The sequence below is a fragment of the Vanessa tameamea genome, chromosome 4, assembly GCF_037043105.1.
Source record: "Vanessa tameamea isolate UH-Manoa-2023 chromosome 4, ilVanTame1 primary haplotype, whole genome shotgun sequence".
In the NCBI taxonomy this organism is placed as follows: Eukaryota; Metazoa; Arthropoda; class Insecta; order Lepidoptera; family Nymphalidae; genus Vanessa; species Vanessa tameamea.
The window spans coordinates 6,610,943-6,635,142 of NC_087312.1; the positions used below are offsets into that span (position 1 = coordinate 6,610,943).

The 24,200-nt window shown below is 32.2% G+C and overlaps 2 protein-coding genes and 1 non-coding gene across 4 annotated transcripts; 1 reads left to right on the forward strand and 2 right to left on the reverse strand.

Moving 5' to 3' along the window:
* Nucleotides 1–231: 231 nt before the first annotated feature.
* Kis (kismet) lies at nucleotides 232–20,653 on the reverse strand. 2 transcript variants are annotated; one of them, XM_026631916.2, is made up of 16 exons: nucleotides 20,405–20,652; nucleotides 18,269–18,472; nucleotides 17,873–18,165; nucleotides 17,682–17,803; nucleotides 17,502–17,603; nucleotides 11,549–17,393; nucleotides 11,276–11,450; nucleotides 8,051–8,138; nucleotides 7,523–7,818; nucleotides 7,357–7,446; nucleotides 7,066–7,263; nucleotides 6,147–6,384; nucleotides 5,739–6,070; nucleotides 5,455–5,601; nucleotides 3,756–4,632; nucleotides 232–3,478 (listed from the first exon to the last, which is right to left on the reverse strand). In XM_026631916.2, exons 2-16 carry the CDS (start codon nucleotides 18,403–18,405, stop codon nucleotides 1,157–1,159), a joined length of 11,262 nt encoding a protein of 3,753 aa, XP_026487701.2. In that variant the 5' UTR covers nucleotides 18,406–18,472; nucleotides 20,405–20,652; the 3' UTR covers nucleotides 232–1,156. The 2 variants fall into 2 exon arrangements, with proteins under 2 accessions (XP_026487701.2, XP_026487702.2); XM_026631917.2 differs by lacking the exons at nucleotides 7,066–7,263; nucleotides 7,357–7,446; nucleotides 7,523–7,818; nucleotides 8,051–8,138 and having other exon boundaries at nucleotides 20,405–20,653.
* LOC113394645 (small nucleolar RNA U6-53/MBII-28) lies at nucleotides 7,887–7,964 on the reverse strand. Its single transcript, XR_003368592.1, has one exon. It is a non-coding gene; the product is annotated as a small nucleolar RNA U6-53/MBII-28 (small nucleolar RNA).
* Nucleotides 20,654–22,363: 1,710 nt separating the features above from the next.
* Nucleotides 22,364–23,573, forward strand: LOC113394603 (WD repeat-containing protein 82). The gene has a single exon (XM_026631990.2). The coding sequence runs from the start codon at nucleotides 22,364–22,366 to the stop codon at nucleotides 23,306–23,308; it is 945 nt and encodes a 314-aa protein (XP_026487775.2). The 3' UTR covers nucleotides 23,309–23,573.
* The last annotated feature ends 627 nt before the right edge of the window (nucleotides 23,574–24,200 follow it).

Sequence of the window (24,200 nt, forward strand, 5' to 3'; positions counted from 1 at the left end):
GAAATTGTTATTATTACTAATTTTACGTTATTTAGTTGGTAAAATATAATATTGACAAAATTATTCAAATAATGTCTAAACAAGATGGTTTTCTGATTTGACTATACTATAATTTTTGCTCTATGCCTCAAAAACTGTCTAAGATATTGATTATGGATAAGACCTCGATCAACAAAACAATACCACATTGTTGAACAAAGGTATAAGATGTATAAAAATAAACTCATAATCATTTTAATGTTTTATTAATTCTTATGATTTGTCATCTTACTATTATCTACAATACACAATTCATCATTCAATTACAGCAATGCAAAATAATAAGAATACATGTAATAAATAATTTTATCACATTCAGCATTTGACTTAATGAAAAATATATAAAAGTCAAAGTTGTAATAGTTATTAAATTTTCTATAAACTACATTTACTCAGTTACAGAAAATTGTTCTTCAGCCATATTGCTAGTCATTCTTAATATTAAACTTATCAGAATGATTTGAGTTAAAACTGTTTATTTACGCTGTACAGCGTAGATTTTCGAGATCGTTAAATAGTAAATACTTCTCAGTGTTCATCTAACATAAACATGCCATTCATATGACGAGATAAAATTCATTATATTTGTATAAATAACGGGTACACGACAATGTTAAACCTCATGCTTGATCATGGCCTTGTATTTAAAGAAGCATTAACAAATTGTCATAAAATGCCAATTTCCTTTCATTTAAATTTGAATTAACCAGTCTTTGATTTTAATTTGACATTTTTATTCAAAAATGTAACTACAAATTTACAAAACTTGAGATTTAAAAACGTCTATGCTTAAAGTCGTCCTTGATATATTATTCATAGAACATATTACATATTATAAGTAAAATATTGTAAATATGCATTTCATGTGCAGATATTTATACAAAAAGGTTTTTGAAAACAATTTGATATTACACATGATAGGATATTAAAAATCAAGCTGATTTCGATTTTAAATTACACATATCGTATATGGGCCGCCGTAATTACAATAGCGCGCCTTAATTTTTTCGAACTATAACTTTAATTTTCTCTTATTGATTGATTTTAGGTGGTGAATTATCGAAATTATTTTAATTACATATACTATTATATACTATTTCCATTCATAATAATGTTATTAATGATTTGATGAAGATTCTGTAGATTGTCGTCCAGAACTTGATCGAAGTTCTCGCCGTGGACCAAAAGAAGAGTCTTCTGAAGACTTGCGACCCTTCTTTTTATTCACTCGACGTACACCATCACTTGACGCGTCTCCAGTGTTCACATCGTCAGAAACATCCTCTTTGCCATCATTCTCGATTTTAGAGCCATCTAGTTTCTGCATATTTTCATTATCATTTTGTACTTCTCTTTCACGACATGTATTTTGTTGGACTTTTTCCTCTCTTTCAGTATTAGTAACAATTAAGGAACTGGAGGACTCTGTTGTTCTGTTTATGTCAAAATCACTAGCTTTCATACCAGTTTTAATGACTGTTAAAGGTGCTATTAAATCTTCTAAATCCATTTCTCCAGTGTTTGTAGTATCTGATTGTTTTTCAACATTTTTAATTACTTCTAAAGAGTTATCTTTTATTTTTTTTGGTGTTGACTGTATAGCTAAATTTTCTGGTTCATTGTTTATTTCTTCAATTGTTCTTTTATGAGCAATAGTTACCGTGGATCCATTGTCATCGGATGGCATACGTGTTATATATTCAGGTGGTTTACCTAGTTTTTCATATGAATCCTTGTCAATGTCTTTTGTTTTTTTAGCTTCGGCCGAACTGACGAGGCTAGCGCTTAAGGCACCAGAAGCCATTTGTTCCAAAAGCATTTTACTTATGTCTATATCCTTTTTGTCTCCTTTTAGAAGTTTCTCTTGAACAGCAGCAAATTCAGGTGGCATTTGAGATCTGAGGGGATCATAGGACAATTTCTTTTTGTCAGCTTTAGATAAATCAGTGGCTATAGTTTCATGCGTATCAGTATCGCGAGTTCTTTTATCCATTTTAAGGGCCGTATCGTAATTTATCGTCTGTTTGGAAAGTGATTCCAGTAAATAAGGATCAGGAGGTAAAAGTATTTGAGGTAAATGACCGGATTGAGTGCGATCCGACACTTTTTGTTGGCGCGATGTAGAAGAACTGGTCACTACCGTAGATGATCTAGGAGCAGTAGTTTTGGTACTACGTGAACTATGGCTTGAATTATGTAATGATGTTGCGGAAGAACTTATTGCTAGATTACTACTTAACAATCCTAATGCATCATAAGATGACATCCCAGAATGAACTCCAAATGGCGATAGACCACTCAAACCTAATTGAGGATACAACATGTTAGGATTGGGGAACACAAAAGGAAATTGAGAATTTGTGGATTTTGATGTAGATGCACTTGATGCTTCAGATGGTTTTCTACTTTTGTTTTTAGTCTCTGAAGAGCCACTTGATCCCGTTAAGCTATTCATATCAAGAGAAGGAAAACCGGGTAGACCTAAACCAGCTAAATTAGCAAATATGTTGCCACCTGATATATTTCCAAGTAAGTTGGGCATACCACTAAATGAGTTTAGGAGAGGATTATTTTTAGGATCAAAACTACTAAGACTTGATAACAGTTTTGGATCAAATCCAGTTAAATTTGATAAAGTTGCCGCTAACGTCTTTGGATCAAAAGCACTTAAACTAGACAAGCTTGCTAGAAGTGCAGGATTTAAGCCAGAAATATTTTGATTTAGATGTGTATTGGATGATAACACGTTAGTTGAAGCTGTGTCGAGGGTTGGGGGTCTTCCCTTTTTACGCTCAGGTACAGAACTTGTAGGTTGCATAGGGGAATGTCTTGGATTACGTACATCTTGTGGTAATTTAACATGTTCTTTAATTCCATCTGTCCACTTTGAATCAATGTCATACATTGGGTTTTCTGCAATCCACTGTGCTAAATGTTTTAATTGCGGTGCTTTATGACCTATAAGTCTCTTTCCCGTTACACGATGAACGACAGGAACATGCTCATCTGGTGCCAACCGTGGTGTAAACCCACGTCTCCGGGTGTCTACATTGGTCTGTTCCGCAAGCCACTTATTAACTTTAGCCTCATGTGAATAAGGCTTAGGTGTTGTAGAAGTAGTTGATTTTTGATTTTTGTTGCTTTGTTCCAGTGATTGTTGTAAATAGGACGACAATTCTTTTGAGGAAGAGTGTGGAGATGGTACATTTGTCACAGTTACTGAAAACGGTTTTTGTGTTGGAGGAGTACTAGCAGTGCTTGGCGGAGCTGCTGGGGTTACTGTTACTTCAGGAAGTACTGTAGAACTTTTAATACGAGGGGGATCACATGATCCTACCAAACTACTAGGGCTTTTTCCTTTCGCCGCAGAAAGCCCTAGAACAATTTCATCCAATTTCTTCCTTTTCTTTTCTTTACTAACAATTTGTTCTGGTGCAGGCTGAAATTAGATGTTACATATTAGTTTCAATAAACTTATTTTTTAAATACAATATTAAATAACACACATAAAAAAATAACGGTTTTAAGAAAAACGTTACTTCAATATATAGCAGAATTTGTGGTACTTATGTTAATTGATTTTATACTATCACTAAATGTAAAAATAGTACATACCACTCTAAAGTAATGATAAAATACTGCATATTGAAAAAATGTATTTAAGGATATGAAATATATCATATCGTTTTTTTTTTCAATTGTTTATCTATACATACCACATTTTTTCTTTTCATCAGTCTTGTAAGAGTATCATCTAATCTACTTCTAGTCGGCGCAACTGAGGCAGGCGAAGCTTCCGCCTGTGGAGTTCGACGACCAATAGAGAAATCTTGTGCTTCGCTTAAGTCTAATGGAGCCGAAAGGTCAACAGGCGCGACAGTCACGGCAGAAGACACCGGCGAAGGTGGAACGGATGGTGCGGGAGAAGGTGCCACGCGTTGATGAGCTGGCGGAGGAGCAGGTGTAGAGCGTCGAGAACCAGAATCACTAGATGCATCATCGCGCTCTTGATTTAGCACAGTTGGTAATCTGTGAGTTTCACGCGAGGCTGAATGTGCGGCTTGCGGTGAAGAAAGTAGTGCATGTAACTTAGCTCTTTCTGTTTCAACATCAATAGCAATATGACGTTTCTGACTTTGTTTACGATCATCTGGGACTTCTACTTGTGTACTGTTTCCATCGCTGATTTTGGAAGAGCTAGTTGTTGACATTGCCGAAGGCCACTCGCAATTCTGTACCGCATGAGCAATATGATGTAGCCTTGTTTCAAGAGCTCTTTCCGAAAACCAATGTTCCGGTGTTAAAGTTTCGTCTATTCTACCTAATTTTGCTAAAGTTTCGAGTTCCGATAAAGCATCCGTGTCATCTTCAGTGTCACGTTCGAGAACGTTTGAGGTACGTTTGCTACGTCTTAGGGACATTCTTGGTTCTGTGGTGACCTCTGTATTTATTTTCTCTTCATCGTCAGATGTGGGTTTTGCTGTGTCACTTTTTGCTCCACTTTTATATTTCGCATGCCATTTTCTAGCACAATCCGCGAAAGGTAGTTTTGGGTCGCAAAATAATTTATTGTAAGTATCTCCCAAGCCATGCCTGTAATACATAAGAATATTAGAAATCGTAAACGAAGGGTTTTATACAACCGATGATTAATTATTTTAGTACTTAGAACAATTTATAGCATCGTCAGTTAGTGTTAATTAAAACGAACGGTTGATGCATTGTCTGGGTAAGACAAAATCATTTCCATAACTTTTTACACCTCACTTGTCTCAGCATGTTCACGTAGTAAAATTACTAATTGTACACTTTATGTCTGTAGTAACAACAGCAGCTTAGTATTTTTATCTAAATCGAAACAGGTAATAACTATATAACAAATACAGAAGCACAAGTTGCTAATAAATTATGAAAAATAAAGTGGTGGTAATTTATGTTTACGATGGTCATTCAAAAGTTACAATAATTGATATAAAACACAATGCTTAAATAAGTAAACATACCATATTCGCTTTTACACCAGATATGCCCGTTATATATATTTCTGGTTTATTAATTTAAGATCTTTACCTTTATAACCATGACACCTAGACATTTAATTATTTTGGAGTAATTTTACTGTGCATGGATTTCCCAAGTTATATTTCATGTCAATCCTTGCATTGTTTAAACTGTATTATTTTCTATCCATTCCACCCATTCTGGATCGATAAAACGTTGTTACTACTATATAAAATGAATACCGTAAAAATTAACCATTTATAAATACAATCTTGTATTTATAAGAAATATGAATGATACAACATGAAATATATATACGATATTTTTAGATTTTATAGTAATTAGCTGAACAATAATAATTGCTCTCAAGCAATTGATAGAAACTGCAACTGTCTATATTTTTAACATGCTTACTTGCACACTCCTAAAACTAAGAGTTTGTCGTGTCGTGCGGGTTGCCACCAGGGCGGGGCATCGAGTGACCGCTCACAGAGCGCCAGGCGTGCTTCCAACGCTGGGTGCGGCGCTACTTCTTCGCGTAGTACACGGAGAAGATCAATTCTAAAATGTAAGCATAATTTTAGAGTAAAAAAAAATTAAGTTCAATAATAACGATATTTTCAAATGTTAAAGCAATGACTTCGTCAGATTCTACTCCTTTCGGTTTTTTAACTACTTTACTACAATAATAAACATACCTTTCTAATGTAGCAATGGCTCGTTCTTCACCAATAGGTTCCGCTTTCAAATCTGCTCTAGTCGGTAATTCTGCTTCACCTACTGCGAGGCCGCATTGACGTTTACACATAGCCATAAAAGCCTTGAGGTAGTCAGTCAGAGCATCGTCACTTTTGGAGTCTAAACGAGCTAAAGATCTAAATCGACTCCAACGTAAGCTTTTAGTGGCAGGATCAAACTCGACTCCGTAAGAGGCGACCGTTCTTCGGAAAGCTTCCTCATCGGCTCGCGTCCAACGCCATTGTGAAATTTCATCTCGTGCGAGTTGATCCATTCGCTCGCGTCGCTCCATCTGTAAGTAATTATATAAATTTTGTTTATAATAGAAAATTAAGAAACACAAACAAGTTTCAAAATAAAAGACAAACCTTAGCTTTCTGCTGTAGTTTGAGTTCTTCGCGCTTGTAATTGCGCTGGTAGGCAGTGATTAGGCGCCGAAGGCGTGTGTTGAGATCCTGCATAGAGGGCCACAGATGAGTGGCGGCGAGCGAGAGGTCGTCGTCCGCGCGCGGAGAGGCAGGCGAGGCGGCGCCCGCACCGCTTGACACGTCATCCGTGCACTCTTCATCGCCTGCCACGCTCCCGAGCACCTTTCTTTCCTCGCTTCTGTGGCAAAGAAATGATTCAAAATAAGTTAAATGATCATGCATAAGCACATGTGTATGTGTTTTTATATGAAATACAAATTCGCCTTGTATACTTTCAAGATGAAATAAATAATTCGTATATAAACAGAATTGACAGGTCAGGTTTTCTGTGGGGATTTACTTAATACAGTATTATATTATAAAGGAAAATGTCTGAAATAAACTATATCGACAGGACATTGCCATAAATAAATTGAATTTTTTGCTGCATGTATGTGTATAAAATGTTAAGAATGAGACCATAGATACTTTTAATAATTTAATTCATACAAAAATATGATGTATGGTGTACTACACATTTTTATAATGATATACAGGAATCACTATTCTAAATATGTTAATATCTTAAAGAAGTTACAACAAATACTTGAACAAGTGTTTCACATATAGATGGTTGCACAGTAACATTTTGTTAATAATAAATATTTCATCTTGACAGTTAACAAGGTTTTGCACAATCCATACTAAACTTTAATTAAATAATAGAATATATAATAAGAGGTAATTCAATTCAGCAATATAACAGCATACAGCATGACTTATTTTTTTCTACTAAAATCAGTGACTCGCATATATAGAAATATAAAATAGATATTTTTAGCCAAATAATAATTTCCACTTTGCAGTACAATTTGCTTACTTAATATCTGTACACTCCGCATCGTCAGGTGGACCAAGTTTGTCGACGTAGCACAGTTGCGGGTCGGAACGCATCGCCAAATAGTTTTCATAGCCATGTTTATATGTGCCTACGAGCAGCGACACGTCGCACTCGGTGTCCCACCACAGGCGGGGCGGCGCGCTGTCCACACCACGCGGCACTCTCATACCCATTGTACTAAAACAGATACACATTATATTATATATTGACCTTCTAAGCTTAATTCCAAATAATATTATTTTTTATTACTAGTATGTAAAACAAATTCACCTGGCATGGGTTCCATTTTCTATTTGAATAGCGTAATCTCCTATAACTTCATGTTTTATATAATACATCATACGAACTCTTAGTAGAACTCTAAAAAAATAGAATGTGTCAATAAAGAGTAATATCTAAGTAGTTTTTTCAATATAATATATTATTGTATACTTACTTATTAGCATGTCTAAATAAATGCTTTTTATAGCTACTTTCCAAATAGGCGTCACAATCATATTTATCTATTGAACTCCAATGACCAGGATCCTCCCATTTCTGAGTATCATGAGCTTTTGGAATCTCTTTGAGCCTATTTTTCTTTTTTGCATTTCTACCCCGCGGCACTGGGTTATGTAGCCCACTATGATTTCTTGAGATAGTAACTTCACCATTCTCACAAGGTTCAATAAGATCCCAAATAAAATTTCTTATTTTCTCATCTCCCTTATAGTGACGCAAACAATATAACACCTACAATACATAACCAAACATGAAACTATGTTCTCTATGTGCGTTATTATAAAAGTATTCAAATACAATAACTTCAGAAAATTGAAAATTAACTCAGTAAAAGTCTTAAACTTTTTCGGTATTAGCATGGCAAATCATCATAAGTTTGAGTGTTTTTCTTAAACATATTAATAATTTACACTAGTTTTAAAATGATAAATAACGAATTATATTTAGAAGATAAGAAACTTACAATAATTCGTGCACAATCTTCAATCACTGGTAGTGTCCAACCTTTTCTAAACTGATTTTTATCTAATATCTCTTCCCAACGAGCCCATCTGAATGACAGTAAAAGTAATACTTAGGTAAAACTAATATACAATATACTATTAAAAATATCTAAAACTATTATATGACATTATTAGATTTATAACTAACTATCAAAAAACTAAAATATACTATAATTACATTCCAAAATGTGGGCTTCCATGTTAATCGTTTAGGCGAACAAGAAGAAAACACGAAGTTGTATTTGAGCCATGTATGATAATATCTCAGTAGTTTGGTTATTATAAGCTCTACAAATAATTTAAAAACGATTTTTTTTAAGTATATATCTTTTATAATTTGTTTCGCTTTAAGATTTACAGCAAGGTTATAATAAATATAATATATTATAGTAGACGTCACGAACGATTATATTATTTTTCACATATTTTTTTAAAGATCAGTAATATTTGTAAGATGAATTTGCAGAACTAATTTTTTACTTTTGATAAAAAAGAAACATATTGGGAATGATTAGTAGCAACACCATTTAAAATGATAAATACATAATATAAACTTTTACTTCATAATTTTAAAATATGGGCTTGTAAAAGTTAACATCAAAATTGTTTTAAACTAACCAATGAGCATGTATATAATGCATGTTCACTCTCATTATATGGTTAAATATTTCAACTTCGTGTTAGGCCACATTCCACGGTCATGGATTTTTCACAAAACCGAAGTTATTTCATGAGTTATTTATGTATTTTTTTTCTGTACTGGTTCAGATGTCTGTCGAAATAATACTTAAAGTTCTTATTTCATTCTTATCCTTAAATCTTTTCATTAACATTGACCAGAACTTTAATGCCTCATGATTAATATCTCTAATTAACAAAAGGTCCACCTAAACGAAACGTCTTTTGCTAGACAACATATTCAACCAAGATAATATCATTTGATATTATGTGCACGTTCTTTACTAAGGTTTAATAAGTAAATTTCTATTATTATTCTTATCTACAAAATTTAATTGATTTTGTTCACTGAACACTACAGATCACTCTCCTTCGTGTCTTCTCCATCCTACGTGAATTTGGCAAGAGTCTGTGCCCACTGGTTACATAACAAAAATCTATTAAACTAACTGAATTGAATGTCTGTTACCAAAAGCTTAATTATATATCATGCATTTTTTTTGGCGGCATTCCTAAACGTAATACTTATAAATACATCCATTGATGTAAACTGTAGTTATTATAAGTTTTTCTGTTAAATTAATTGTTTTATTTTGCATGAACTATGGAAAAAATATAGCAACGGACCCTTAATATGTTTTGTCGTAGGTATTTTAATTAAAATTTTATACTTCTCAAAGGACATCATCCATTTTGTTCAAAAAGTGAAAGGCCGGATGTAAAAGAGTTTTCCCATATTATGTTAGAACTAGTAGTAAACATTTTTTACTATAACATCAGTTATTTTAAAAGAACATTGATTAACCACCTTAGTTATATTTAAGTTCAAACACCTGTTATTTTTCGAAGGATTATGGTTGTTTTTGTTAATATAAGTAGATACATAATCTATCGTGAAATATTTTGTTTAATATGCATATCCAATCTAATCCACATAACCATTCTAAAAAATACTGTCGTTCTTACACTTTAGATATTTATTATTGAATTATAAGGTTTACAGCTTTGTTATAAAGTGGATATATCTTATTTGTTTGGCACAACAATAGTATTCTCTAATCCAAGAACTGGTGAAGATCGACTAAACGTAGAGTTAGCTCATACACCATATTATGTACATTACATGAGAACAGCACCCAATTGTTCTTTTGCCAATGATACATGTACAATTATACAATAATTGTGAGCGATTGCCGATTACTTCCTGATTATGATGTATCTGTCGTGGGATAATTTAAAAATTCGGATCACTGCGAAAATCCCAGGGCTTACCTTTGAATTGTGTCAATAATGATGGTCGTAGTCGGCTCGCCACATTTGGTTAAAAGCAGAAATTGAGATGTTTAATTTCAAATAAAACCAAGGTCAATAAATGGTCTTACAAAATGTCTAGACATTTTTTTATTATGGTACCACAAGTTCTAACATAATATCGCAAAATATTTTTTTGGTTGACACTCTCACATTTAGACTAAAAACGTATGAATCGTGGATGGAATGCTCTTTCATAGAGTTTACAAAAACTAATCCGCAAAAATTTTAACTTATGTACATATTATAACTCATGATTCATAGAAATTAGTCATAGAAAAGGTATATTAATGCAAAGCTTATTTAATGTTACATGTGCAGCAATCCCTAAAAACAAATATTTGTTAAAAAAATTACTTTCTTAATCAGCTTCAAAAATACAACAAGTCACTGCCATTACATTTCTAGTAGTATAGTTTACACTACGCGCAGTCTATCACGTCAGTTAAGTATCAATTTTATACATAAGACTAGTTAGTTAGTGGCTTAAGTAGCCACTATTGACTTCGTCAAATGACAAGCGCCCATATCTCCGCTCATACTTAGTTGTAAAACATAACCGTACGCACCGCCCACGACATTTTTTATATAAGTACGGGTTCAATAATGAAATAATTAATCGTGTAAATAAATTACTTATTTTTAGAAAAAAAAACTATTTAGTTTTCATATCAATCACATATGTATTTTTGTGGGATTCCGGAAAATACTAATAAACAATACTTACCTCTTTCTAATATCCGTATTATATGAGATATTACTGAGATAATCAAGAATATGAGATTTGAAAAAACTATAAACGAGGATTGGATTTAATAACAAAAGCATAAATTCACAGGTGTTCAAACATTATAGATTATATGTCTAGCAATAGTCCAAATATTTGCTACACAGGACTTTTACTAGTTAGATTTACTAGTCATGAGGCTTTATATTACTTATATCTTTTTAAACTGATTCAACGAAGAAACCTCCAGTTTTGTATTATATATGGTCTAAGTATAAGTGAACAAAACACATTGTAAGTACTATTACATACGTTATATGTTTAAAAGTTCTGTTTTTGTTTTAATCACTTACATAATAAAACAAAAAAGGTTCTCCTTAGGAATTTTTGACTAAATCAATCAAAAAACGTAAGATCGAAAATTAGTCCATTCTTAAGATCATAAGGATTTAAAAAATTAAAGGCTTACCCAAATGTGAGTAGACCTCGTTCTATCTTAAAACATTCTGATCTAGTCCAGGATCCATACACGACTTCTTCATCTATGGGGACTCCTTCATGCCGTGGCACATAATCGTCACTAGCATATCGCCGTCCTTTTCTACCAAGTTTCTCCTTCTTTCTTTTGCTTCTGAGGCTGATTCCTGTTGATATTTTAAATAAATAAAAAGATAATTACCTGACATTGATTTTTTAGAACAGTTTAAAGCAAGATTTTTTTTCGATATAATAAAGAAATTACCTTCTTCATCTTCATCTGAATCTGGTGTTACTTCCATGTCTGACATTTCCATTGGACCATCGTCATGACCATATCTTTTAATGATTGTTCTTTTCCTCGGTTCTGTTACTATTAAATCTTCATCTTCCTTCTTCTCTGTTGTATCTATTTCAGCTTTCTTAGCCCACTTGTTCCAAAAATCGGGGTCTCTTATATCAATGTCCGATCTTTGATCCGTAGCAGCAAAACTAGCTTTTGAAAATGTAGAACCCTTTTCAGACTCCATTTGTATAACTTGCGTTCTTCGTGCTAAAATCATTTCAATATCTTCTTCACAAAACTTATCCCCAGCATTATCTTCATCCATGACGGCACCATATGCTCCCTTTTTTAAAAGATCTTCAATTTCCTTTTTGGATAATTGTTTTAGGCCTGTTTCTTTACCCTGCGAAGTATTCATGCTTTGCAAAATAGCTTTGTCTAATCCCAGTTTTAAGGATGCTTTATCAAACATTTCTCTTTCATATGTATTTCTGCATATTAATCGATATATTTTAACCATTTTTTGTTGTCCGATACGATGACACCGCGCTTGTGCTTGCAAGTCATTTTGGGGGTTCCAATCACTATCGTAGATAATAACTGTATCGGCAGCAGTCAAGTTAATTCCTAGGCCACCAGCTTTAGTACACAACAAGAATACGAACCGATCAGAATCGGGCTTAGAAAATCTGTCAATGGCTTCTTGCCTCAAATTTCCTCTTATTCGTCCATCAATTCTTTCAAATGGATATTTTCTAAATAAGAGATAATCTTCTAAAATATCAAGACATCTTACCATTTGACTAAATATAAGAACTCGGTGACCACCAGCTTTTAATTTAGGTAATAATTTGTCAACTAAGACCATTTTTCCGGAAGACTGAATAAGTGCTTTATAGTAAGCTTCTTTATCTTCACCATTAGCTTGTTTATAATCAAATTGTATTTGATCTTCGGCACCATTTAGTAAATATGGATGTATACAACATTTTCTTAACTCCATCATGGTATTCATTAAATTTGGAATGTTCGCAGCTGCTGCTATACCTTTTTGAAGAAAGCTGAAGTTCCTCTCTAATATAGCTCTATAATATTTTTTTTGAATGTTTGTCAATTCTACTTCTATAATCGTTTCTTCTTTAGGAGCTAAAGTTTTTTCAACGTCTTCTTTTAATCGACGTAGCATCATGGGTTTGAGAAGAGCTTGAAGTTTAACAACTTCTGATTCTGACCTAAGTTGACCAAATTCTGTCAAAAATGCGTCACTGCTAGAAAACTGAGAAGGTTCCAAAAAGTTAAGTAACGAGAATAGTTCATTAACATTATTCTGTAAAGGTGTCCCCGATAATAGAACTCTATGCTCTAAATGAAGTTGTCTTAACCCCTCCAATAATTTACAATTTCGATTTTTTAACCTATGAGCTTCATCTATAACACACAAGCGCCAGTTAAACGATTTAAGTTCTTGAAAATCTGTTACAATTATTTCAAAAGTTGTAATTAATACATTGAATTTAGTAATTTCTTTAATTGGTTCACCTTTTTCATTTTTGTAATAGAATTCATATTCTTGTAACATACTCTTACTTTGCTGAGATCCATGATAAACAATCACATTCATTTCTGTCCAGCCCTCAAATTCTCTCTGCCAATTCGGAATAGTTGAGAGTGGTGCAATAATAAGGAATGGACCTCTTATACCATACTCCCAAACGGAATTCACAAATGTTAAACTTTGAATAGTTTTTCCCAATCCCATTTCATCGGCTAATATGCAATTACGATTATTATGCCAAGAGAATAATAACCAGTTAAGACCTTCTAATTGATATGGTCTTAATGTATTTCCTCCTTTATACAATGGCGACTCTTTCAATTGTGCCCACTGATCAGCAGACGGTCGTTTCTTAAACTTCCATTTCTCTTTAGGTGGAATTTCACTAAAAATTTTATATTGTTTTATTTTATCTACGTCAATATCTTCTTCTAGCTCCCATGTACTATCTTCATATTGTAAACTTTTCCACTTAACCAAATAATGTTTTACAACAGTATTATTGGCTGGATCTTGATTCTCCGACATGTCTAATATTCTTTCCACTTCAACATAATCAGGGTTGAATGGTTCATCATCGAGGAGTTCGAAAATATTCATTTGTTGTGCTTGTTTCTGCTTAAAACGTTTAATTTTAGAGAATATTCGTTTATCGCCCTTATATAATTCTTCTTCTGTTTTCCATTCACAATGCAAATAAGAAAAATTTCTATACTTGACAAAATATTCTTCCACATCAACCACAATCGTTTTTGGTAATATTTCTTCCACGCTTTCTTTTTCTGGCTCTAGTTTATTAATTTCTTTATTCTGAATTTCTTCTTCTATAGAATCAGTTTTTACTATTTCAATATTTTCATCTTTTTTTGAAATTTCATCAGATTCGTTTTGAGATTGATTGTCTGGGTTTTCTTGGAGTAAATTAGGACAGTTTTCATCTTTTTCTTGTTTTATTATTTTTTCACTTACTTCATTTTTTATTTCTCGTTTACCCATACGAGATGCTAAAACGTGCTGTACTATCATTGAATCCTCTTCTGTGGTATTGACATACATATAATTGGGTTTTGGTGTCAATTCCGGTCTGTTCATATCTTTAGTGTCAAGGCTTAAATCATCCAACAATTCTCTTTCTTGTTTGGGAGTTGCCATTGTAAATTCATCATCGGACAAGCGTAACAACACGTCGTCCGTGTACTTTTTACGTTGAGTATTTCGGGCAGATCGACGTTTCAGACTGTCATCTCCTTCTGGTGGAGGTGATGGAGGTGGGGTAGACATCAAATCATCGGGTTCTCCATCAGAATCAGGTATCAAGCCACCTCGACGCTTTCGTTTTCCACTAGGCGTTTTTTTATTGAGCGCTTTTTTACAACTACTCACTCCAGATGTTCTTTTCTTTGATGTCTTTTTCTTCAGATTAACGGAGTCTAATTCATCTTCTTTATCGATAAGATCTTTTTTCGCTTCCGCTTCTTCTAACAAATCTTTAATGGCAATTTTTGAAACAGGAATATCATCAAAATCAGTTACATTCGTGTCATCCAATGAAGGTAATTCTTGAGTGATAGATATATTTGATTTCGAAGCTTCATTAACAGCAATGCTTTTATTTAACATTTCATCATTTAAATTATCTATATTATCTCTATCTAAAGATTCATTGTAAGTTGTTGTATCAGCATGCATTTCTGATATGCCCTTTTTGACATTTCTTTTTCTTTTTGGGGCATTTGGATCTTTGGGTTCTCGTTTCTTTCGTTCTTTTACTGGCTTATCCCCCAAGTCTTTGTTAACCTTTAGTTCTTTCGGGACACGAGGTTTTCTCTCTTTATTTTTTCTAGGAGCTCTAGGTTTTTTTACTTTTCCAATATTCATCTCGTCTATTGATAAAGCACTACTGTCTAAATTTGTAATATCTTCCGTCACTTCTGTATCAATCTCCGAATTACTCTGTAAGCCTGTGCCTGCTGTGACGCAGTCTTCTGAGACAGGCAACTGATCTAGAGATTGTGACATTGCAGTTAATTTATCTTTCTTGACGCGGGGTTTTCTTGGCTTAGCAGGTCCTTTTCCACGTCCACGTCCTGTTGTACTGGTCACTTGTGGACTTTCTACCATTTTGGATCCATAAATTGGATTTTGCAGTATACAATTAGGTCCTCCGTTACATTTATCATTAGTTTCATGTTGCTGCAACATAGACAGCCTTTCCTGTAAGCACCTTACCTTTTCTTGATTTTCATTTGAAGGTGGTAAGCAATATATTTCTTGTATCTGTTGTTGTAATGCTGCCCTCTCCTGATGATGTGATGCAGAATATAAACTTGGGTGAGGCAAATTATTTGATCCCATAACTATCATGTTTGGAGTAATGTTATGAGGGATATTCGACATAACATTAGATTGATTTGATGACAAATTAGGGCCAAGATTGCCATGTATGTTCTGAGGGTTTAAAGGCATTCCAACTTGAATACTTGGTATAGTTGTTGGAGGTTGTACATTGGTAACATTACTTGGAGAAGTATGTAATGTTGGTTGAATATTTCCTATCATACTTGGTACAGTGGGTGGCAAACAAGCCAAATTACCTTGTTGATTGTGGACTGGCATACTTGACGACACCGTATTAGTAAGATTTGGATGTTGTATTGAATGATTAGACTGAATACTGTTTTGAATATTTGGTACTGCTGTTGTAGCTGCCGGGGAACCACTTTGAAAAGTCGGAGGAACATTTAAATTTTGATTACTTTGTATATTGGTTGAAATGCTCGTAACTAAGTTTGGTACCCCTTGAGGCAACATATTCTGTATATTTGGAAATGAACTGCTTTGATACCCTTGGCTTCTAGAAATGTTTAAATTTGGTGTATTATCATATTTATTAGTTGTGTTAGCTGGCAACGGATGACCAATTGAAATATTTACTTGCTGTGAAGCACTACTTGTGGCATGATCAGCAGACGTATCAATCTTCATTGATCCACTTGGCAAATTGGTTCCTTGATTTCTTAATAATTCATTATTGTTTTGTTTGTTGATATTTTCATTCAGATTGATGTCCGATTTATTTTCATGATTTATTGTAATATCACTCTTTTTTTCTTCTTTGGAATGTCCAATTTCAAATATTCCTTCAGTTGAAAGTTGACTATGAGTACTACTGTTTTCTTTATGTTCTACTTTATCAACAGACACATTTAATGAATTGGTTGAAGGTGAGATAGAAGAGTTATTTAAGCTTACTGAAGTAGCTTCTTTCTGAGTATTTGTTATAAATCTCATAGAGGCATTGTCTTCTGACGTTCTTTCATTGTCAGACTGAGACTTATCCAAATTTTTATTTTCATTATTAGGTACGGAAACTGAACTCATTTTATTTTGTTCTGGTTTTAAGATTTGCATTGGTGGTGTTTCTAAAGGTTTTGAAGATGGTTCAGTGTTTGCTGGCGACGTATTGATTGGAGTAGATATTTTATTCGGATTCCATTGTGTTGGAGAAGGCACTATATTGTGACCGACTACTGGAGATGCAGGATTACGTTGAAATGAGTACTCTCCACTTGCAGGTAAAACCATTTGTTCTAAAGCTTGTAGTGTATTTTGTGACGAAAATGATGCAGATACTGGAGGAGGACCTGAACCAGGCGATTGTTGTACAACATTACGAGTACTTAGAGGTGACGCACTAGGTCCTTTAACAGGAGACATTACGGGTCGAGGTGACAGTTGAGGTTGCGATTGAGGCTGCTGTCTTGGTGAAACCTGTGCCCTTGGTGACATTTGTGGTGATAACTGAGGAAAAGGGGGTCGATATTGTGGACTTCCGGCATCCATTCCTCCAGGTTTAACGGAATTATACTGACTTGTCACATTAACATCAAGAGGATGTTGCACTTGATGAGGCTGATAATTGATTGGGACAGAATGATGTGGTGACCCATAAGGCATTTGGGACGGAACTGCATGTGATGGTCCAACAGAAGAGGGAGGTACTTGAGGTTGACGAGGAACATGATGTAAAGGGGAAGCTCCTGCATGGTGTAAATGTGAGTTTGGGTGAGACTGGATTCCTGGACCAATACCACCTGGATGGCTAGGTATATTTTGATGGGGTTGATGTTGTGGTATTGCACCATGATTTTGCTGATTATGAGGTAAACCATATTGATGAGCATTTACATCCATTTGCTGATGATAAGTTGGATGTTGAGAAATCCTTGTTGCAGATGGAGGATGCATTTGGGTATAATTTGGATAATTCTGAAATATAATTAAGTTTTATTAGTTATTTAGAAAACCTCTATTTAATTGTAGTATTATAATAATATTATAAAGCATAAAACCTTATTCTGTTTTATTAATACTAACCTGTTGTTGTCCATAAATTTGTTGTGATGTTGGTTGAGGAAAATGAGGCTGCCTTGGAATATATGCACCATTTTGTGCTTGAAGGCCTCCTATTCCAGATGCCTACAATGTTATACAAAAAATTAATATTATTAAATGCAAAATGTTATATTAATTGTTTTGCTTGCTTATAATACATACCTGCTGAGGAGAATATTGATGCATCTTTTGTTGATGTTCATAGGAGTGTCTGTATCCTGGTGTGATAGGTGAATATCTATTTGCTCCTGGTGCACCTGACCATACACCCATATCGGCAATCCCTTAAAATAAACAGTAATATATGTAATTTGATTATAATATTTTAAATTTTATGGAAAAGCATTAATTACCTTGTTCAGGTATGGAGTACATTGGTTCTGGCCCAGGGTGATAGCTGGGATATGAATGTGAAGGATGTACATGATGTGACGGATGAAGTGGTGCATGTGGGGGCTGAGGTAATCTTGGCCGTGGAGGATAGGCACCATAATCATGATACTCTGGTCCTGGTGGACCAGGACCAGGATTAGGCACAGGCTGTGAGCTGCTAGGTAAGCCACTAGCACCTCCACCCCCAAACGATGCCAGTTTTTGTATTGTTCCTTCTTGTCCCACACTATTTGGATTGTATGGTTGCCTATAACTAAAAAAAAAAAAAATTTTTTTTGTTTGGTTTTATAAAAAAATATTTAGTAGTGATTGCTTTGAATAATACCAAGATATAAGAAGTTGTATGTTTAAGTTACCTATTCTCAGCAGAATCTTTATTATCTCCTGTTACTCCAGATGTAGAGCTACCAGCAAAGCTGTCTGCTCCACCAAGATCAGTAAGCCCTTCCAACATACCGCTTCCATCATCACCAAACAAATTATATGAGTCCATCACTCACTTAAGAGTGAATTAAAATGAGTTTGTATTGAATGTTCCAAATTAGATCACCCATCTTAATCTGAAATAATAAAGACAAAACTTATATTTCAGTTAGTTTGCAAATATCCCAAGTAATCAATGCTGGATCTGACTCCCATCTTGCAACACTTGGTGTATCAAACATAAAAAAATAATAATGTTATACTCCCATAAAGCTATCATGAATATGGAAAAAAAAAATCTAATTCTGATTTGATAATTTTCTTTACATTTAAAATTGATGTAGTTGGCACTACGCCAATTGTGTTAATAATATTTTGTTTTAATGTTGAATGAGTATTGTTTACTAATCACAACAAATTTTGCCTAATTTATTTAGAAACTTAAAAAAAAAAAATTATGCTGTAAAATTAAAATCATATATTTGAAATTCTACAAATTCAATTTAAAATTTTCACTGGTTATAGAAAATATATCCTACAATAATTATTACTTATAATATTTATTATTTACAATAAGTTTCATGATAAGCAATTAACTAGTATTTTACAACAAATAGATAATTTTTTTTTTTTTTTTTCATGTGAAATCAGATGTAACACCTGTAAACAGATTTCCTCTCATAAATGAATGTCCTTTAATTTACAAGGCAACTGGAGTAATTTACATGTACTAAATAAACTGGTAAATTTTCATTACTTTATTAAATTAAAGCTTAAATTAGACTAATAATTTGTTGCAATATAATCTATACAAATAAAAAATATATAAAAGAGTCACAAAATATATATATTTTTTTACCACAAAAAGTATTTCCAATTACAAAATATTTAATAATAAATTATAATTTCACTTAATAATAAAGCTCTATTCTGATAAGTATAAATAATATAATACATTTCAGAGAATTTTAATTTGATGTAAATTATTTTTGATCACTTTTAACAATGATATGTGACTTGCAACAACTGAGCAACAATTGAGTAATTTATTTGTTTTGTCAATTATAAAATATAATTAATATTAAAAATATCATTAAGGATTCTTTTAAACAATGTATAAATATCTATTTTTTTTATTTGTGTTATTTTTATACAATACAAATATAAAGCAAACATATAGTCAATGGTAGTGCCTTGAATCGAACATTATTTACTTATATACTACAATATATTACATTTCATATTAAAAATAAAGCTAGAATTCTGAACAATAAAATGAATTATTTACCCTGGAATCAACTTATATCATCAATCCTGTATGGAACATCACCATATATTTTTTCAGTACTTAATTTTAATATCTGGCATTTTTCATTCATGATAATGTATATTTGTTAAAATAACTTAAAATTTTACTTTTATATAAACAACTATATCACATGTACAACAAATAAGAAAAAAGATAAAGAAAATTAATAAAAAATAATGGACAAAAATTATAATTTGATTATATCATATAGCATCTAAGTTTGATACTGACAAGTAAATTCAAGTAATTAAAACCTTTCCAAATCCATTTCTGTCCAACTGTTCTTCCTGAAGTCCTTGCTTGTGTAACCAAGGGGAAAAGCTATACGCTTATGGTGCTAAGATAACATAGAGCGTTACAACTTCTCCCGTTCAGTTACACAGCATAAGAAAAATGAATATCTTCTATTTTATTACAGTCCGCGTAAATATTGGAACTATATTTAGTTATTTTTACAGTAAACAATTTTAAATTAACTTGACACGTTTATCATACATAAAAACATTATTAGGATATTAAGGTATTTTTTTTATATGTAAAAGCATATAACACATCGAAGAAAACACCTTTCTAGCGGTTAGCACAACTTCTAGCACATAACTTACCATAGCTTAATGTATATCTATCAATAGTATCTAAACATCAACCTATTTAACACAGTATTTATAGAAATAAATAATGATTGGCTAACAATTTATGACTAGGAATTATAGAAAGTAAAATATTAAAATGTTATTTAATTTCATAACAAGTTACTTACTGTAAGCGCCACACAATACAATTGATCACAAAATGGATACCATATTTCAAAGAACCGAACGGTGATTATAGGCGTATAATATACAGTCTATGATAAATTATTCTATTGTGGTATACGTAGTAATTATTATTAATCAACTGTTGAGATTCCAAGCAATCGAATTGCAAATTATCCCACAATATTTAGATCATTAGTATCGTAGCCACTACACTCCGTCCATTTTGTTTCCCTTTGCGACTAGAGAGTTGAGACTGCGAAAATTTACTTTTTTCTAGGTTGTGACTTTAACCATTATTATTCTGCCAAATAATATTTTTATCGTAGATTATTAACAAATGTCGTATATTAAGTTCTCCCTGATATTATAAATTAATATACATTTATATTGAAAAAAAATTATGTGTCTATTATTTTAAGACAATCAATAATAATTACCAATAAGAACACAAAGTTTATGAATTTTTTATTTATAGAATAATGAAATACACGAACAAATGAAATCATCGTTTAAGTTATTTATACTATTCATCTTAAACAATTTTTCATGATTACAAAATTAATCTAAATGCATTCTGCTTTTGCTTATGATTAGAAAGCATTTTTTTACCATTAATTGAAGATTGTAAAATCAAAACATGATGCATATGGAGACAAACATTTTGTTTCGCAGGGCAAAATAATTAAAATTATCACGTTAATTACCGATTACAATAAGTATTTAGATTATACACCACCGTGCGATAAAAACTACTACTAAAAAATAATAGTGTTCAATTTTAATATATACATAAATAAGTATCAGGAGATGATAATCTTTTTCAGCTTATTTATTTCTAAGCTTAAGTAGGTATATAATATTATTTTATTTTATTTAAAGTAATATCTAAGACTCTAATGAAATTTATAATTATTATTTATGAAATTTGTCAATATTGCCCAACATTAGTTTCCTTTGTCGGATAAGCTTTTTAACTTATCTTATCAAGACCCAAAGCGAAGATGTATATGTTCTTCCTAAGACTAAGATTAAAGAGTTTTCTTAAGTTGGCAGGGGAAGATAATTTTTTTGCGATTCCACCTCTTTGTTAAATATTCTTAATTATAAAACGATTTGTCTTTAGTTTTCTTAATTAAAAATATGTATTAATTTATACATACATATATATTGCTATTTTAACTGTTATTTAATTGTTCGATTAAAATAATCATGTGTTCTTACTGCATTTCCATTTATTTTAAATGTATTTAATAAAATAAAAACAAATGAAAATCAGTTTTGAAAATCTGTCAAAATATTAGTTTTAATACTAATAATAATTTAGTAAGGTCTTTGATTTTCGTTATATTACTTAAAATACCGAAAATACCAATAGAGATACCATCATTATAGGTCGCAGAGGGATAGTTAACCGGTATTAACTATCTTTTATGAGAAGTTAACCTAAAATTTATTGATAGCACACACATATCCTAATAAGATGAATATTGTGGTGTTAATTAATTATCCTAAACTTGTGAACCATCTTTGGGATAATCTCCCAAAAGTAATTAATTAATAATTTTGTAAAAGTAAATTTCCTTCAATATTTTCTTGGTTTATATGAGAAATATTCTATAGATGACAACCTATAAACTCGAACAATTTCATTATCATTCCGTGGATTACTATCGCATGGCCAATGTACTTTATCAAATGAAAATGTGTGTTAAGCTGTACCATTATGTTATATGGTTGACGTTCACAACTCGACTTGACGTTTGACGTTTGAATAACAGCATTTGGGCATTCGCATTGTCTTGTTTTGACAGTTTTGGTATGAACCGTTCTAATAAACAACTCAAATATATCTAATATCCATTCCATAACTATTCTTATAGAAGATAAAAAAATCTTCGGCACGTTCTTTTTTGAACGAATTTATAACCCTATTAATAGAAGTTATAACAACGCTGTAAATGATGAAACTAGTCGACCAAGTTGTGAGAAGTTTTAAGGTGGCAAAGGTGTTTCGAGAAAATACAGACAAAATAAACAGTATAGATTTCTCACCGACTGGTGAAACTCTAATATCCTGTAGTGAAGATGACCAAATCGTTATTTATGACTGTGAAAAAGGAACACAAATGATAACTGTTAACAGCAAAAAGTATGGTGTTGATCTTATACATTTTACACACGCTAAGAATACGGCTATCCACAGTTCGACGAAAGTGGATGATACAATAAGATATTTGTCACTCCATGATAACAAATATATCAGATACTTTCCAGGGCACACCAAGAAAGTAGTTACTCTATGCTTATCCCCAGTGGAGGACACATTTTTATCTGGGTCCTTAGACAAAACTTTACGTTTATGGGATTTGCGTTCTCCAAATTGTCAAGGCTTGATGCACTTGTCAGGAAGACCTGTTGCTGCATATGATCCAGAAGGCCTTATATTTGCAGCAGGGGTGAACTCAGAAAGTATCAAACTATATGACTTAAGATCATTTGACAAAGGTCCATTTGTAACATTTAAATTAAATCAAGAGAAAGAATGTGATTGGACTGGGCTAAAGTTTTCTAGGGATGGTAAAACAATGCTTATAAGTACAAATGGTTCAATAATCAGATTAGTTGATGCTTACCATGGTACTCCATTACAAACATTTACTGGTCATCTTAACAACAAAGGTATTCCTATTGAGGCATCATTCAGTCCAGACTCACAATATATATTCAGTGGCTCAACAGATGGAAGAGTACATGTTTGGAATGCAGATACCGGTTATAAAGTCTGTGTGTTAAATGGAGATCATCCAGCTCCTATTCAGTGTGTTCAGTTCAATCCAAAATATATGTTACTAGCATCAGCATGTACAAATATGGCTTTTTGGCTCCCAACAATAGACGATGTTTAATGTATAACTAAATAAAGACAATGCTAATCTAGGTAAAGATCAAACTTTTGTATTAATTGAATGTAAAGTTAACAAGACTATTACATAGATAATAAACTTCAAAAATGCCATTTTCTGAATGGCCTTCATAAATTGAATAAACAGTACCTTTGAAAAAACTAGTTTATATTAATTTATGTCTTCTCCAGTTTATTTTTTTGAATACATATGAAATGAACTAATAGACATAAATAACATTAAGAATTTGATATTTAAACAAAGTGAATACAACAGAGTATAATTTCAAGAACCACCTGCAGTCTGCCCTTTGTAATTAATATAATTTAGTATGCAATTTCTCCTTTCATAAACCAAATTGGTATAGCAACTGCTGTCTTGACTATTCTTTTATGAAATTTATATCTTTGTTCATAAGACTATGAAAGTAATTAATACTGTAATTTTATAAAATGATTATATTTCAATTTAAATAAAGAATAATTATAAATTGTTAGTTTTATTTATCTTTGTAAAGATTATTTTGATAAAGAAAATCAGAGGATTAAATTTATTAGTTTCTGAAGTAGTATAAATTATTCTTCTATAGCGGATACTAGATAAACAAAGTGGTTAAATATTCTTTGAAAAATCGGTTAAACAAAGTGGTGTATTTTATATACTTAAGCTAGAATTGCGAATACACACGTGTGGTTAGTGCGCCAGCGATTATTTAATAACGTTAATCGATTATTGTCATAATCGGTTAACGTTATTCGTATCTATAATCGGTTTATATTTCATAAGGTTTGACTCAGTAATTCTTGTACGAATGCGGCAAATCCAATACTGTTTATTTCAATGTGTCTACATACAAATACATAATAAACATATTAATAATAGGAAAAAAAGGGTT